The following is a 15,175-nucleotide window of genomic DNA, read 5'->3' on the forward strand; positions in this document are numbered from 1 at the left end:
GAATCTGAAAAGGCCTGAGTTTAGAATCAAGTGTTTTGTGTTGTAAAATAAGGATGTATGCAAAGAAGGCAAGCAGTATTGTTTGAGAAACCAATCATGTGGTTAAAAAACCTACAGGAGAGTGAGCTCCTTTACTGCTGCCAGCAGCTCCAGGCTCAGGAGTGCTAATCACAGTCCACACTCGGAACTTCCCTATGGCTTTAATGGTTTTGTGAGGAGGGCTTTGGCCACGTGAATGATCCACTGCTGTGCTGAACAAAACGGAGACAGTTTTCTTTTAAAGTCCAGAGCAGATGAGAGCCATAAGGAGACAGAGGGTTTCATTTACTCTCAGGACATGACTGTGCCAGTGAACTAATGAGTCTCCTGGACCTTATGTTGCTCTGGCTTCGATGTAAGAGCAACTCTATCGGGCATGTAGCACTTCCTATCCGTCAAGTGTTTGGACAATAGGCCCCTCGTATGGATTAGAGAGATCTGGCAAGAAAAAGAGGTCATCACTGTACCTAGCACAGACAGAAAACCTGGCTAATTAATGTATTTCCTACAATGGCTAAACAAAAGCAGACACATGGAGAAATGTTAATTTTATCACAGAAACCCTTGGCCTGTGGCTGAAGCAGTTTTAAAATGATTGAAATTCCACAGGCAAAAGAATACTTCTCATTTCCCAAATATGTGTGTGTTACAGATGTTCTTTAAAACCTTACGTGATTTTGGTGTTGCACCTTGCCTATTTTATCATTCAGTAAAGTTGGCAGATACAGAAATGTTTTTAGACAGTTATGAAGCACAGGCCAAGAGTGGCAGCACTGCAGAACCTAGCAATTTGCCCTTTAAAAGGTACCGTTGAGTTCAGCTTGTAAAAACCCTACTGTTGTATTGTGCTGAAAACCAGCAACAGGGATTTTCCTTCAGTGAAGGGCTCCAATTACAGTCCTAAACTAAGAGCAGATACTGCCACCTAGACACACTCTGATGCCACAGTTAACTTCACATTGGCTGTGAGAAAGCGAGGACAAATAGTAAGGGCTTGGTACAATGTAATAGAGTGGATGATAGAGAATCATTTAAAACTGATTTCATTTATTTTGGGAAAAGAGGACACTTGTGTTTTGACAAGTGATCACTCTGGTTTATTTGATATTTTAAATGCAGACGCTAAGTGGCTTTTGGAAGCAGGAGAAAAGAAGTGGAGTAGTAGTGGGCCAAAGCCTTCCTCTGGCTTCTTTGTTTTGGGGAGGAGGAAGGGATTCTTAGCACTCATAATGAAAACACCGGTAGGTTTAAGCTTAATGAGTAAAATAACACTGGAAAATAAGCAAAGATTTTAAAGACTATTACGTTACAATTTGTTCTGATTTATCTCTTGGCAAACAAAGCAAACTAACTTCCTCACTTTTACATTAATTACAAAGCAAACCTTTTTTCTCGCTCTAGACAGGTATCCAAAGTCATACTGTTTTTGTGTGTATCTCAACAGGCTCATACAGGCTCTCTTCCTCCTCTTTGCGCCGTTTTTCTCCTACAAATATCATTTTATTTTCTTCTGTTACTCCTAAAATGGTTTCAATATCATCAATGGTAGTCTGTGAACAACAGTAAAAACAATATTTATTACTTTATATCCCTTTTCAGAGTTCCGTGTAGTTTAGATCAATACTACTCAATGTGTTCCATTTGCTGGCACCCATCCCATCCATACATCAATGGCTGTTAGACTTGCTGATGTAAGTTTAAAAATTGAGCTAGAATTCAAAATTTTTATGTCCTAGAATTTTATGAGTCTAATGATGATAACATTAGGTTTGTATTTTACACACTTTTAGTTTGTTTTTTTTTTTACTTCATTTTCTAGTCATTTTGGTGTACCTAATAAAAAGCATTAATCCATGATAGGTTAGAAAACAGAGTCTTCAGTAGATAATTTGAGAAGTACTGGCTACGACACTTTAAAAAGGGACCTAGCAGGCTGAAAGAATTTACTTCCATTGTTTTCTGGGAACAAAACTGACATCTTCCCATTTTCCTTTTTGTGTATTAAAGGATTGTCAACATAATAAGAGACATTCCTTTGTAATATAGAATTCAGCAGGCATGCACACTGTGTATTCCCCATCATCTTTATCACTCCAAATAGGAACCCTATACCCATTAGCAATGTTCCCCTTTTTGTTCCTTTTCCCAAGCCCCTGGCAACCACTGACCCATCTCCTGCCTATGGATTGGCTTGCTTTGCTCACTTCATATAATGGAGTCATTTAGGACTTATCTTTCTGTACCTGGTTTCTTTCACTTAGAACAGTATCTTCAACATTCATCCATGTTGTAGTATACACTGTCAGCACTTCATTCCTTTTATGGTTGAACAATATTCCACAATATTCTATTATATGACTATTTTCCATATAATAAAATGGAATTCGCTATTTTCTCACTTGACATACATTTGGGTTGTTTATATATTTTAGTTATTATAAATCATGCTTCAATGAAACTTAATGTACACATTTTTATATAAATATATGTTAATATATATACTTGGATAAGAATAGAACTATTAGATTATATGGTAATTTTATATTTACTTTATTAAGGAATTAGCAAACTCTTTTTACAACAATATGTGAAGGTTCCAGTTCCCACCCATTTTTCCAAAATCCTTGCAAATGTTTGTCATTTCTTTTCTCTTTGATTGTAGCCATTTTAGCTAGGTATTGTATGTTGCCATGGTTTGATTTGCATTTCATTAATGACTTATGATATTTAACATTTATTCATACATTGCACAAACAAACACATACTTTGAAGACATACCTACTCAAGTTCTTTGCTTGCATAAGACTTTCTATTATTGTCTATAAGAGTATTTTTATATACCCTCGATACTACAGGCTTCTCAAATATAAACTTTGCAAATATTTTTCCATATTCTATGTTTTCTTTGATAAATCCAAATAATTTGTTTTTACTTTAGTCGTTTCTGCTTTAAGCATCACAGTCAATAAACCATAGCTAATACAAAATCATAAAGTGGTACACATGTGTTTCCTTCTAAGCAGTCAATAGTTTTAACTCATAAATTTTGGTTGTTGGCCCATCTTAAGTAATTTTTGGAAAGGGTATCTAAGAGGAGTCCAACATTATTATTCATAGGTTTTGTTTATTCCAACACCTTACATTAATAAGACTACTTTCTTCCACTGAATCACTTTAGTATTCTTAGACATTAATTGGTCATAAGGTATGGGTTTATTTCTGTTATCCCCATTTCATCCTATTATGCATACATACATATGTAGTTTATTTAGCTTGGAGCCAACTTTGGAAGCTGAAAGTCCAAGATTGGATACCTCTATCAATACAGCCTCTCACCCCTTTAGCTGCATCACATCAGAGCAGATGGCACCATGGGAACTCACTCAACAGGAAGAGATCTCCTAGTGACTCAGGAAGCCCAGAAAGTGGGGAGAGGCCAATCTTGTGCTTTTGCAAGGACTAAATAGCATTTTGTGGGAAATGCATCTGTGTCTTCTAAACAGGATTCCCAATGAATCCCCCACTACTTCATACCACCTCTCATACTGGGAAACTAGAGACCAAGCTTCTACTACATGAGCCACTGGGACATACACTGAAACTGAATCAAACCATTGCAGATCCTTGGTAACTGAGCAGCTGTGAAGCACTGGGCCTTGCATAGGGAGACACATTCTTGGGTCCCACTATCCCAAACCTAAGATTCTGGCTTTGTTAATTCGGGTAGAGTCCAGGAATCTGTTGTCTTAGGAAGATGACTTTGACTATTACTTAGGTTGACTTTCTTAAGAGAGAGAGAGAGAGAGAGAGAGAGAGAGAGAGAGAGAGAGAGAGAGAGAGAGACTGGTGGTCAGTAGTTAGAAAAGAAAGGGTAGGCTTGTCCTTGAACTGTGCCATGTGAAAGTTTGTAAGCACCAGTTTGCTCTAATTTGTTCATTTTAGAGGGAATAAATTATTAATTAATTCATGTCAAATCTTCTCAGTGATGATGTGCAAAAACCAATGATCAGTATCTTAGGTCTTAAATAATTTTGAGGCACAAAACATTGTTATTAAACAGGTTAAACTCTAACTTAAGTAAAAAAAAGTTTATATGAAGTTTTACTTGAGGTTCCTATTTAAGAGGAAAACAACATGTGATTTCCCACTGGAGTCCTTAGATATATGTGATCCATTTCAACATGGCAAAGGCCTAATTTGGGAGTTGTATTATCAGGACAGGCTGTTAGCTCTTTTCAGCAGTTGTCTCCTGCATTCTAGAATTTGGGAGATTTTGGATCTTTAGAGCCATCCAGAGCCTTAAAAAGGTTAATGGTGAAGGTCCACTTCACTCTGGAGAAATGAGGTGTGTGGATGTCCCACATAGATGCTGGGATTTTTCTTCTGCTTCTCTTTAACACACACTGTTCTTGGGTCTGAGAGTCTGGTTTTAGAAGCTAGACTCCCCAGGAATCACTAACCAGACATGCCTTATGTGAAATACAAGTAAGTGCATCACAAATTAGTTACAGTCTAGATTTTGGTTCCATTGTGACGTTTCAGCTTCACCTCCAACATCAGAGAGCTCTGTTGTCTCATGAGCCTGGCTTTCAAAATGGCAGCAAGTTAAAGCAAGTCTACTATATTTCAAAGAAAAAGTTTCAAACTATTAAATTTAACTAACGGGTTCAGTGGGAACCTTATAAAATTGACCCTGCTCATTGTAAAATATGTACTGCTTATAAGAGAAAAAAAGATGGTTTAGCACTTGTTTACAATACAGCATGAGGTATTTTCAGCCCTTGTATAGAAATTAACCAGGATCGTTAGTTAATTAACACCTCACCTTAAAATTGCTCTCGCCTTGCATATCAGGTGCTGATATTTCTTGATGGATGATGAAGAGATTGCGAGCAAAGGTCGTGAGGGCCCCCTGGAGATCCACACCGATTGTTCTGTTAATGATATCCAAACAAATGAGTTTACCAGTGATTCTCCTCACATGCTTAAAAACAATCGCCCTCTCATTTGTGTGGCTGGTGATGGAATTTAATGAGTATTTTCAATCTCACAAGGTGGCAATCTTCAGGGAGATATGAAAGATGAGGCTCCATTTTAACTTGTCAACAGAAAGTATTTGTGTAATAAATATTTTTTATTAATCAACTTAGCAGAATAAAGCAATAGGTTCAGTCATTTCTAGTAAAGAGCTACTTCTTACTGTTAGGACAGCAGTGCTGATTTTGAAAAGATCATTGCTAAATGTCGTACATGTCTGACATTTTGCATCTCTGGTTTTTGCAAGCATGTCTGAGTTTTATTTTCTATTTCATGTGAACAAGTAATTTCTGCTACTTATGAGCAGCTCATGTTCAAAGACATATGTTCCCATTCATGAGCAGCTGCTGTTATTCTATACCATTTATACCAAGGCCAGAGAACATGTCAAACAAGTAGGTTATTGTGTGTTTTAATGTGAGAAAATTCAGAGAGCTTTCTAGCTATTTTTTTGACCTTAAAGGAAAGCAAAACCGGTTAAGCATATGGGCTGCTGCTGTTGTTGTTGTTTTTAATATTAATTATTTCATATAGAGTCTCATTGCATAGCCCTGACTGGACTAGAACTCACAGAGATCTGCCTGTCATGTTTTGGGATTAAAGGCATGTACCGCGGTGTCTGGCATGAGCGGATTAATTTTTAATAGGTATAACTTCCTGAGGGAGCTGACACTTAAAGGACGTGCACCTTAGGTTAGCTGCAAAGATGAAGCTGTTGGAGGAGACTGCATCCACAGTCATCTCCTGAAAACAAGCCCTAAAGCCAGAGCCTCAGGGCTCCTAAAACTGGAGTTCAGTTGTTTTTCTTTTTGCTCTTTGTTTCGTCTTGCCACTGGTTTCTTTTCTGGACACTACTTAACTCTGGGTCTTTATCTCCTTTTTCTACCAATGAATGACTTGAAGTAAAACAGTGACTCTGGGCTTTTTGAGTTACATTCTCCAAATCCAAGGATAAGCCCACACCTTATGAACAACCATTAGAAAATACATTTCCTTTAAGAAGATAAATAAGCTGGGAGTGGTGGCCCATGCCTTTAATCCTGACACGTGGGAGGCAGAGACAGGCAGATCTCTGAGTTCCAGGCTGGCCTGGTCACGTTACATAGCGGGTCCTACAAAGAAGCTAATCAGATCAAAACCAATTCCAGACTGAGTAATTTTGTAAAGTTATTTGTATTTTATTACCAGAATTATGTAAGAACCTAGGTTCTTAGGGCAACAGATTTCTGGGATCTACCAAAATTGACAAAACCAAGATCTGGTGTTGGGCAGCTGAGAATGTCTGTATTCATTAAGCTTCTTTCTTTGTTTCATATATATGTGAAATTTATTTTAAAAATTGTAGGTATGTGTGTGAATATATGATATTTTATCTATGTTAAATGTCTTCTTTCAAATTTTTAGAATTTTCTTCATATTCTTCTTCCTTGGAATTTCTCCTCCAATTCTATATCTTCCAGAACTATCTCAGAATAAGTGGAGTTGTGGTGAAAAGCCAAACCACATGTCTGCTCTGTAGACTCGTCTCCTCTGGAAGTGTCTCCCATTTTCTTAAAAGGGTGGGTGACTGGTGCTCTACACCTGGCATGACATGATTTCAGTAGCACCAAACAAAGCCCAGCCATCTCCTAAAAAGCTTCTATTAAAGCCCTGGAGAAAACGAAGGTTTATCTTTTCTTTCTGTATAATCGTATACAATGAGATCGTCTTCTGGACACTTCTAAATACCCTATTCCTAACTGCCTGTATTCATAGCTTAGTGCAATTCTTTTTGTGTAGCTGTCAGTCTACCCCTTCATTCAGACACAAGTGAGAATTCAGGGCCATCTTCAATTGTGTCTAATATTCAGAAAAAGTAAATCAGCAATGTACTAACATAAACAATTATGTACCTTAATGCACAAAAGTCCAATAACCATCACATAACTAGGTTCTCTCTGCAAAGCTGCCACTAACTGTAACTTTAGTGAACAAAAATCTAGGGTGAGGATCACTGGATAGATAGATGATCTGCTTGGGGACCCAGGCAAGTCACATCTCTTCTCTAAACCTGTTTCAGGTCTATAGTAATGACCAAGTTCCTTCCCTCCTCTAACATTCTCTAGCTTGTGATTGCAGTAAGGAATGAGAAAATGAAGGGGTCTACAACATAGTAGAAAAGGCAGAGAATCTGAAGTCTATGTCAATGGACAATGCTTTTTCAGTAGAATGTATGAGTAGCAATGACTTCCTAGGAAGTACACTGATGGGACCATTTCTGCAGCTGAAGCTGGGATATAGGTCAAGCAAGACCAATGGTCAGGTTCCCCCTCATGACGTTCAGATTGTCTGTTTACTCTTAGTGGTTGAAATTTTCCTAATGAAGTGAGCTGGTTGCCTCAGATGAACTGTTTCTACCCACCTGAATCCTTGTCCTGTGTGCATGAGGGCTTATCTAGTTGCAGCCTGAGGGCACCTTGCCCTTGGTAATTCATTGTTCATGCCAGCTGGTGGACAGTGAGAGTTCATATCTTTGTGTTCTGATTTTTAGCTCTTGTAAGTTCCTGAGCTTTTGTTCTTGGAGCTTGCATGTCTTCCATTTAATTAGATTTCTACTCTGGAAAATACTGATTTTTAAAATTAGCTTGCCAACATCAAATCCAATTGGCCACTTTGTTTGCCTAGTCACAGTAATTGCCTTTTTGCCTTTGCATTACTTCTGCCCTAGCATCACACTCCCACATCTGTAAACTTCAAGGTTAGGGTTCAGAGCAAGGAGGGAGCTGAGGGATAGGATATCGCTGGGAATTAGAAGGCAGCTCCTTTCTCAGTCCCTGTCAGATATAAATACCAGGACAGATGAAGAGAATGCATGTTTATGTGGATATTATAAATAGAGGTTTCCTTTCTGGTATCACAGCACTAGATTAAACTCTAGCCACATTCTAGCTCCAAGGGGGAAGAAAGAGCATTTCCACATGCAGAAGCATCAATAGGGGTGTCTGGCTCTGCCATGAAGATTGTTCAGCACACACATTTTCTGAGAAGACCGCATCCAAACCCAAACTGGCTCCAGCCTACTTTTTGGAAGAGCATCTGCCCATGTCACTGGGATACTGTTCTAAGCATACCAAAATGACAACTAGCTTTTCACAACTGGGTCATCTGAACTGGCTCTCTGTGAATAAGGTTTGAGCCTCATATGTGTGTAAGCTCATGTTACATGTAGATTCCTACCTCATAATTGTGGATAGCTATATTTAGAAACCTGACACTGACATCTACAGGCACTTTGAGTCTCTAAGTAAAACAAGATAGACTTCTGATGAATAAGCATGCTGATTTAAATTCAAGAGAAGCACCGATCTTGTTGGTTGATATAGACATTTTAAAGCTTATTACATCTTATAGACATACTTCATACTTACATCATGCCCAACTTGTATCTCTTCAGAGATTCATATAATATAAAAACAGTTCCTTGTCTGTCCTGTAAGGTTTCAGTGAGAAGAAAACAAATAGCATATTTATATAGGAAACAAAGATAATATAGTGTGCCATAGTAACAAGACTGATAAGAATTGAAATCTAGAGCCTCCATAAGTGCCATATGAAGGGGATGCCCCAGAAAAGGGAGACAGTATGCTCTAGTGTGGTACTTTTATTTAGTAAGTTCCTTAAAACACCTACATTAGAATTATCTATTGCACCTTTTAAGACAGGATATTCACAGACATCATCTAAGCTCAGAATTGTTGGACTTCAACTTTTAGGTCCTTCTTGACTGATTATTACATCAAAAATTGAAAAACAGTTATAAGAGCAATATATTTGAGGCAAGGTGCTGTGGCAGAAGGGTCTCTGCATGGAGGTCCAAGGTGCCATTGCATGAAGTTGTGAAAGTGAAGCTAGCTTTGGGTTGGAGACTCCAAGGTTTCGAGGATGCCAGATCAATGAGGTATCTGCAAGGAGAACTGCAAACTAGGAGTAGAATCAGCCCAAAACAGAGAAGTATGTTTCAGGCAACAAAAATGGAAGAAATGGTAGATCCGAAGAGTTATCTAATCCCTTTGACATCAGACACAGAGCTACAGTATTTGGAGTTTGTCCTCCTGGGTTTCAGTCTTGCTTTGGTTTAGTATTTCCTCACTATGCCCCCTTTCCTCCCCTTTGGAATGGTAATGTATATTTGGTGCCATTGTATGTTATAAGTCTCTCTCTGCCTCCTGTTTGTGGATCAGATGTGAATTTTCACCTACTGCGCTCACCACTATGCCTGCTGGTCCACTGCCATGCTCTCCACCATGATGGTGTGGACTCAGCCTCTGAAACTCCAAGCAAAGCCCAACTAAATGTTGTTGGTTTTTTTTCCCCATAAGATGCCTTGGTCTTGGCATCTCTTCACAGCAATAGTACAGTAATTAAGACAAATAGTTTAAATTGAAATTTAGCTTTTAATGACCGCAACATACAAAATGACTCACTAAATGAGTCATTTTTTCTTGAAAGAAAGATGGCTCAATGGTTAAGAGTACATACTGTTCTTGCAGAAAACCTTAGTTCTGTTTGCACCACTCACATCAGATACTTACAACTGTCTATTATTCCAGCTCCAGGGGATCCAAGAGCCACCCTCTATCCTGTAAGGGCATCTGCACCAGATATATATGCTACCCCCAAAACATACCTACAAACAGACACACATAGCCAAAATTACTAGCCACATAGCTACATAGCCACATAGCCATAGACACACATAATTAGAAGTAAGGCTAAGAACTCAGCTTAGTTCTTTTGTACCAGCCCTCCCAGCTTCCTCTTCTAGCCCATCTCCATTCCTGTCTGTCATCTATGGGTTTGTCATAGAAGCACTTCACAGTCACAACATTTGTCTGGGATCCAGAGAATGCCACAACAACCAAAGAATAGAACATCTACCCAACAAAGACTAGATATAGACACCAAGAAACACCTTAAACATCATACCTTATGACACAGACAGTGCAAACACAAACTTAAAGAGCCAAGACAATATGAGTCCACTATACATCTTTAACTCTAATGCAGTAGACCCTGAAAAATGCAAGATTTGTGAAACACAAGACAAAGACTTCAAGACAGCAATTAAGAATATGTTCAAGGGGGGTTGGGGATTTAGCTCAGTGGTAGAACGCTTGCCTAGCAAGCGCAAGGCCCTGGGTTCGGTCCCCAGTTCCGAAAAAAGAAAAAAAAAAGAATATGTTCAAGGACTTTATATGAATAAATTCTTTAATGAAGTTTGTGAAAATACAAATGGTAAATGAAATATTGAAAGTAAAACAGAATAATGGAATCACTAAAGAAAACCCAAACTTAAAGAAACCTGTAAATGAGAATTGTAGGATATCAAACAAAACCCTCAGAGGTAAACCTTACCAATAGATTATAAGACAGAGAAGAAAGAATCCTGAGTGTTGAAGGTAAGGTTAAAAAAATTTAATAGCTCTGTAAAAAAAAAAAAAGGTTAAACCTAAAAAATGGTCCAGGCACAAAATGTTCAGGAAATATGGGACACTATGAAAAGGACATCATGAATAATAAGGATAAAGAAAGAAAAGAAAGCCAAGACATGGAAAATATTTTTTAAAATACATAGAAAATTTCCCTAGTCTAAATAAGGAGGTACCTATAAGGTAAAAGAAGTATACAGAACACCAAAATGACAGGACCAGATAAGAAAGTCCCCACAATACATAATAATCAAAACACTACATGTATAGAACAAAGGAAGGATATTAAAAGCTGCAGAGAAAAAAGACCAAGTCACATATAAAGGCAGGCCCATTAGATAACACATGGATTCTCAATGGAGACTGAAAGCCAGAGGCCTGTGAGGAAGTTCTACAAATTCTGAGAGACCATACATGTCAGCCCATACTATGATTCCCAGCAAACTATCAATTATAATCAATAGATAAAGAAAAACATTAAATAAACATAATAAAACCAAATTTAAGCAGTTTTTTATCTACCAGTCCAGCTCACAGAAGGCACTAGAAGGAAACCTTCAGTCTAAAGAGGTAACCACACCCAAGAAGACACAAGGAATAAATATAATCTTAGAACAGTAAATCAAAAACGGGAGGAAAAGTAAAATGACAGGAATAAATAAAAATTGCTTACTGAAAATTCTCCATATCAATGGTCTTAATTCCTCCAATAAAAGGACACTGTGGAGGTTTGAATATTCCTGGCCTATGGAAATTGCTAGTATTAGAAGGTGTAGGTGTCCTTGTTAGAGGAAGTATATCATCATGGGTGTAGTCTTAGAGGGGTCCCAGTGTTCAGTCTTTGCCTCTTGAGGGGTAGTCAGAGTAAGATGCGGAACTCTCAGCTCCTTCTCTAGTACCATGTCTGCTTAGATGTTACATGCTTCCTGCCATGATAATAATGGACTGAATCTGTGAAACCATAAGCCAGCCCCATTAAATGTTGTCCCTTATAAGAATTGCCTTCATCAAGCTGTCTCTTTACAGCAATGGAAACCCAAACTAAGACAGATACAGATTAACATATTGGACTGGAAAAAGGGATCTTTCTGCTGAATTCAAGAAATACTTCACCATCAAGGATAGACAGCACCTCGTGAAAAAGGAATGAATAAAGTATTCCAAGAAAATAGATCCAAGAAGCAAGCAGTTGTAGCCATTTTAATATCTGATAAAATAGACTTCAAACCAGATCCAATCAGAAAAGATAGGGAAGGATACTGCATACTCATCACAGGAAAAGTCCACCAAAAGGATATTGCAATTCTAAACATTTATGCCCCAAACACAAGGGCATTCAAGTTCATAAAAGAAACATTACTGTAACTGAAAACACATATTGATCCTCACACAGTGATAGTGGGTGATTTCAGTATCCAACTCTTGCCAATAGACATTTCATTCAGACAAAAACTAAACAGAAACGCTGGAGCTCAATAACATCATAAATAGCCCTAGCCAACATTTACAGAAGTTTCCACTGAAGCACAAAATATATATACTTTTTTCTTAGCTGCTCCTGGAACTTTCTCCAAAATTAAACACATACTTGCACACAAAGCAAGTCTCAACAGATATAAGAAAATTGAAATCACACTATCCCATCTGATCATCATGGATTAAAACTAGATAGCGACAACAAAAGAAAGAAAGTATACAAACTTATAGAAACTGAACAACTCACTATTGAGTGAAAAATGTGTCAAGTAGAAATCAAGAAGGATATTAAAAACTTTAGAATTGAATGAAAATGAAAACACAACATACTCAAACCTATGGGACACAATGAATGCAGCTCTATGAATTCATAGCACTAAATTCCTATACCAAAACATTTTTAGAGAGCTGGATGGTAGTGGTAGTGGTGCCTGCAAGCCTTTAATCCCAACACTCAGGAGGCAGAGGCAGGCAGAGATCTGAGTTGGAGGCCAGAATGAATTCCAGGACAGCCAGGGCTATACAGAGAAACTCCGTCTCAAAAAAAAAAATCAAATGCATACATACACACATACGTACATATGTACATACATACATGCATACACATATACATAAACACATAAAATACATGAATAGATAAATAAGTTTTGGGTGATCTCATATTAGTAACTTTGTGACACACCTGAAAGATCTAGAATAAAAAGAAAAAATAACATCTCAAAAGCTTAGACTTCAAGAAATAATCAAACTCAGGGCTAAAATCAATAAGTACAACCAACCAACCAAGCAATACAAAGAATCAATGAAACAAGTAGTTGCTTCTTTGAGAAAATCAACAGGATTGACAGATCATTACCCAAATTCACTAAAAGGCACAGAGAAGATATAAATTAATAAAATTAAAGATGAGAGGGGGGACATGATTACAGCCACTGAGGACATAAAGGGAATCATGAGGACATACGTTAAAAACCTATACTTCACCAAACTGGAAAACTTACATCAGTGACTGTCTTGACATATAACATACCAAGATTAAATCAAGATCAAATAAGAAGTTTAAACAGACCCATAGCTCCAAAATGAAATAGGAAGCAGTAATTAAAAGTTTCATAATCAAAATAAACAAACAAACAACTAAGGCCAGACATCTTTATTGCAGCATTCTCCCAAAGAATTAATGCCAATACGCCTCAAATTATTTCACAAAATATAAACCGAAGGCACCTTTCCTAATCTTCTTATGAGACCATTATTATCCTGATACCAAAACCATACAAAGACCCAACATTAAAAGAAAATTATATGTCAATATTGCTTATGAATATGGATGCAAAATTTTTCAATAAAATACTTTCAAATTCAATTCAAGAACACCTAAAAAAAATTGCTCACCATGATGAAGCTGGCTTCATTCCAGAGATGCAGGAATAGCTCAACATATATAAATCAATAAAAATGGTTCATGACATAAACAGACTGAAAGATGAAAACCATATAATTATCTCATTAGATTCAGAAAAAATCTGACAAAAGTCCAACATCTCTTCATTATAAACAAGGGACATACCTCAATAAGGACAATTCATAGTAAGCCCATAGCCAACATCAACTTAAACAGGGAGAAACTTGAAGTATTTTCACTATAAGAGAAGGCAAGGAAGGATATTCCCTCTCTCCATACCTACTCAATGTAGTACTGAGGGCTTAGCTAGAATATAATAAGACAGCTGAAGGACCTCAATGGGACACCAATAGGAAAGGAAGAAGTCAAAGTATCTTAATTTGCAGGTGAAACGATTTTTATACATAAAAGACCCTAAAAACTCCACCAGAAAACATCTACATCTGATAAAGACTTTCAGCAAAGTAGCAAGATACAAAATTAACACACAAAAGTCAGTAGCCTTCAATATACAGATGACAGATTGAGAAAGAAATCAGGGAAACAGTATCTTTCAAAATAGTCCCACCAAAACAACAACAAACCTTGGGGACAGCTCTAATCAAGCAAATGAAAGTCTTGTATAATAAAATATTTAAGATATTAAAGAAATTGAAAGAGCAGAAGATGGCAAGATCTGCCATCATCATGGCTATACAATTAATACAGTGGAAAAATAGCCATCCTACCAAAAGCAATCTATAAATTCAACACAATTCCCATACAATTTTCAATACAATTCTTTACAGAGATTGAAGGAATACATTTTATATTCATATGTAAATACAAAATGCCATAAAAGCTAAAAACAGTTCTGAATAATAAACGAACAGTTGGAGGTATCACCATTCCAGATCTCAAGTTGTACCATAGCTTCAATAATAAAAACAGAGCTCTCTTCCAGTCTCTTTGGCCTCGCAGGTAGAAGCAAGATGATGAAAGGAACGTCATCCTTTGGAAAGCGTTGCAATAAGACACACACGCTGTGCCGCCACTGTGGCTCTAAGGTCTACCACCTTCAGAAGTCGACCTGTGGCAAATGTGGCTACCCTGCCAAGCAGAAGAGAAAGTATAACTGGTGTGCCAAGGCTAAGAGAAGAAACACTACCGGGTCTGGTCAGATGAGGCACCTACAGATTGTCTACCGAAGATACAGACATGGATTCCGTGAAGGAACAACACCTAAACCCAAGAGGGCAGCTGTTGCAGCATCCAGTTCATCTTGAGGATTTCAATCGGTCATAAAATAAATGTTCTGGTTTCAAAAAAAAAAAACCAAAAACCAGCATTGTTACTGATATTAAACACACATGTTCATCGATGGACCAGAATTCAAGACCCAGATCACAAGTCAACGAGCAAGACTAATTAAAAAAATATACACTAAAGAAAAGACAGCATCTTCAACAAATGGTTCTGGCTTATGGCTGCATGTAGAAGAATGCAAATATTTATCATCCTGCACAAAACTCAACTCCAAATGGACCAAAGACCTCAACATAAGACCATATTCCCTGAATGTGGTAAAAGAGACAGTGGGGAATAAGGTTAAATTCATCAGCAAAGGAAGATACTTTCTGAACATGACATGGATAGAACGGGTTGGTTGTAAGACCAACAATTAATAAATGGGACCTCATCAAGCTGAAAGTTTTCTGTATGACAAAGGACAAGTTCATTTGCAGCCTAGAGAATGGAAAAAGATCTTATC

General features: G+C 37.5%; 2 protein-coding genes across 3 annotated transcripts in view; one reads left to right on the forward strand and one right to left on the reverse strand.

Annotated features, from left to right (window-relative positions):
* Positions 1 to 1,121: 1,121 nt before the first annotated feature.
* Iqch (IQ motif containing H) overlaps positions 1,122 to 15,175 on the reverse strand; it is a 182,144-nt gene continuing 168,090 nt past the window's right edge. Inside the window, exons 20-22 of one of the 2 annotated variants that reach the window (XM_032909380.1) lie at positions 8,484 to 8,545; positions 4,865 to 4,973; positions 1,122 to 1,589 (exon numbers count right to left, since the gene is read on the reverse strand). In XM_032909380.1, coding sequence (XP_032765271.1) covers positions 1,455 to 1,589; positions 4,865 to 4,973; positions 8,484 to 8,545 — 306 coding nt within the window. In that variant the 3' untranslated portion in view covers positions 1,122 to 1,454. The remainder of the gene's footprint in view (positions 1,590 to 4,864; positions 4,974 to 8,483; positions 8,546 to 15,175) is intronic. The other variant, XM_032909381.1, reaches the window with a different exon arrangement.
* Positions 14,397 to 14,739, forward strand: LOC116906623 (60S ribosomal protein L37-like). Its single transcript, XM_032909382.1, has one exon. The coding sequence runs from the start codon at positions 14,397 to 14,399 to the stop codon at positions 14,688 to 14,690; it is 294 nt and encodes a 97-aa protein (XP_032765273.1). The 3' UTR covers positions 14,691 to 14,739.

Source organism: Rattus rattus, chromosome 8 (assembly GCF_011064425.1).
Source record: "Rattus rattus isolate New Zealand chromosome 8, Rrattus_CSIRO_v1, whole genome shotgun sequence".
In the NCBI taxonomy this organism is placed as follows: Eukaryota; Metazoa; Chordata; class Mammalia; order Rodentia; family Muridae; genus Rattus; species Rattus rattus.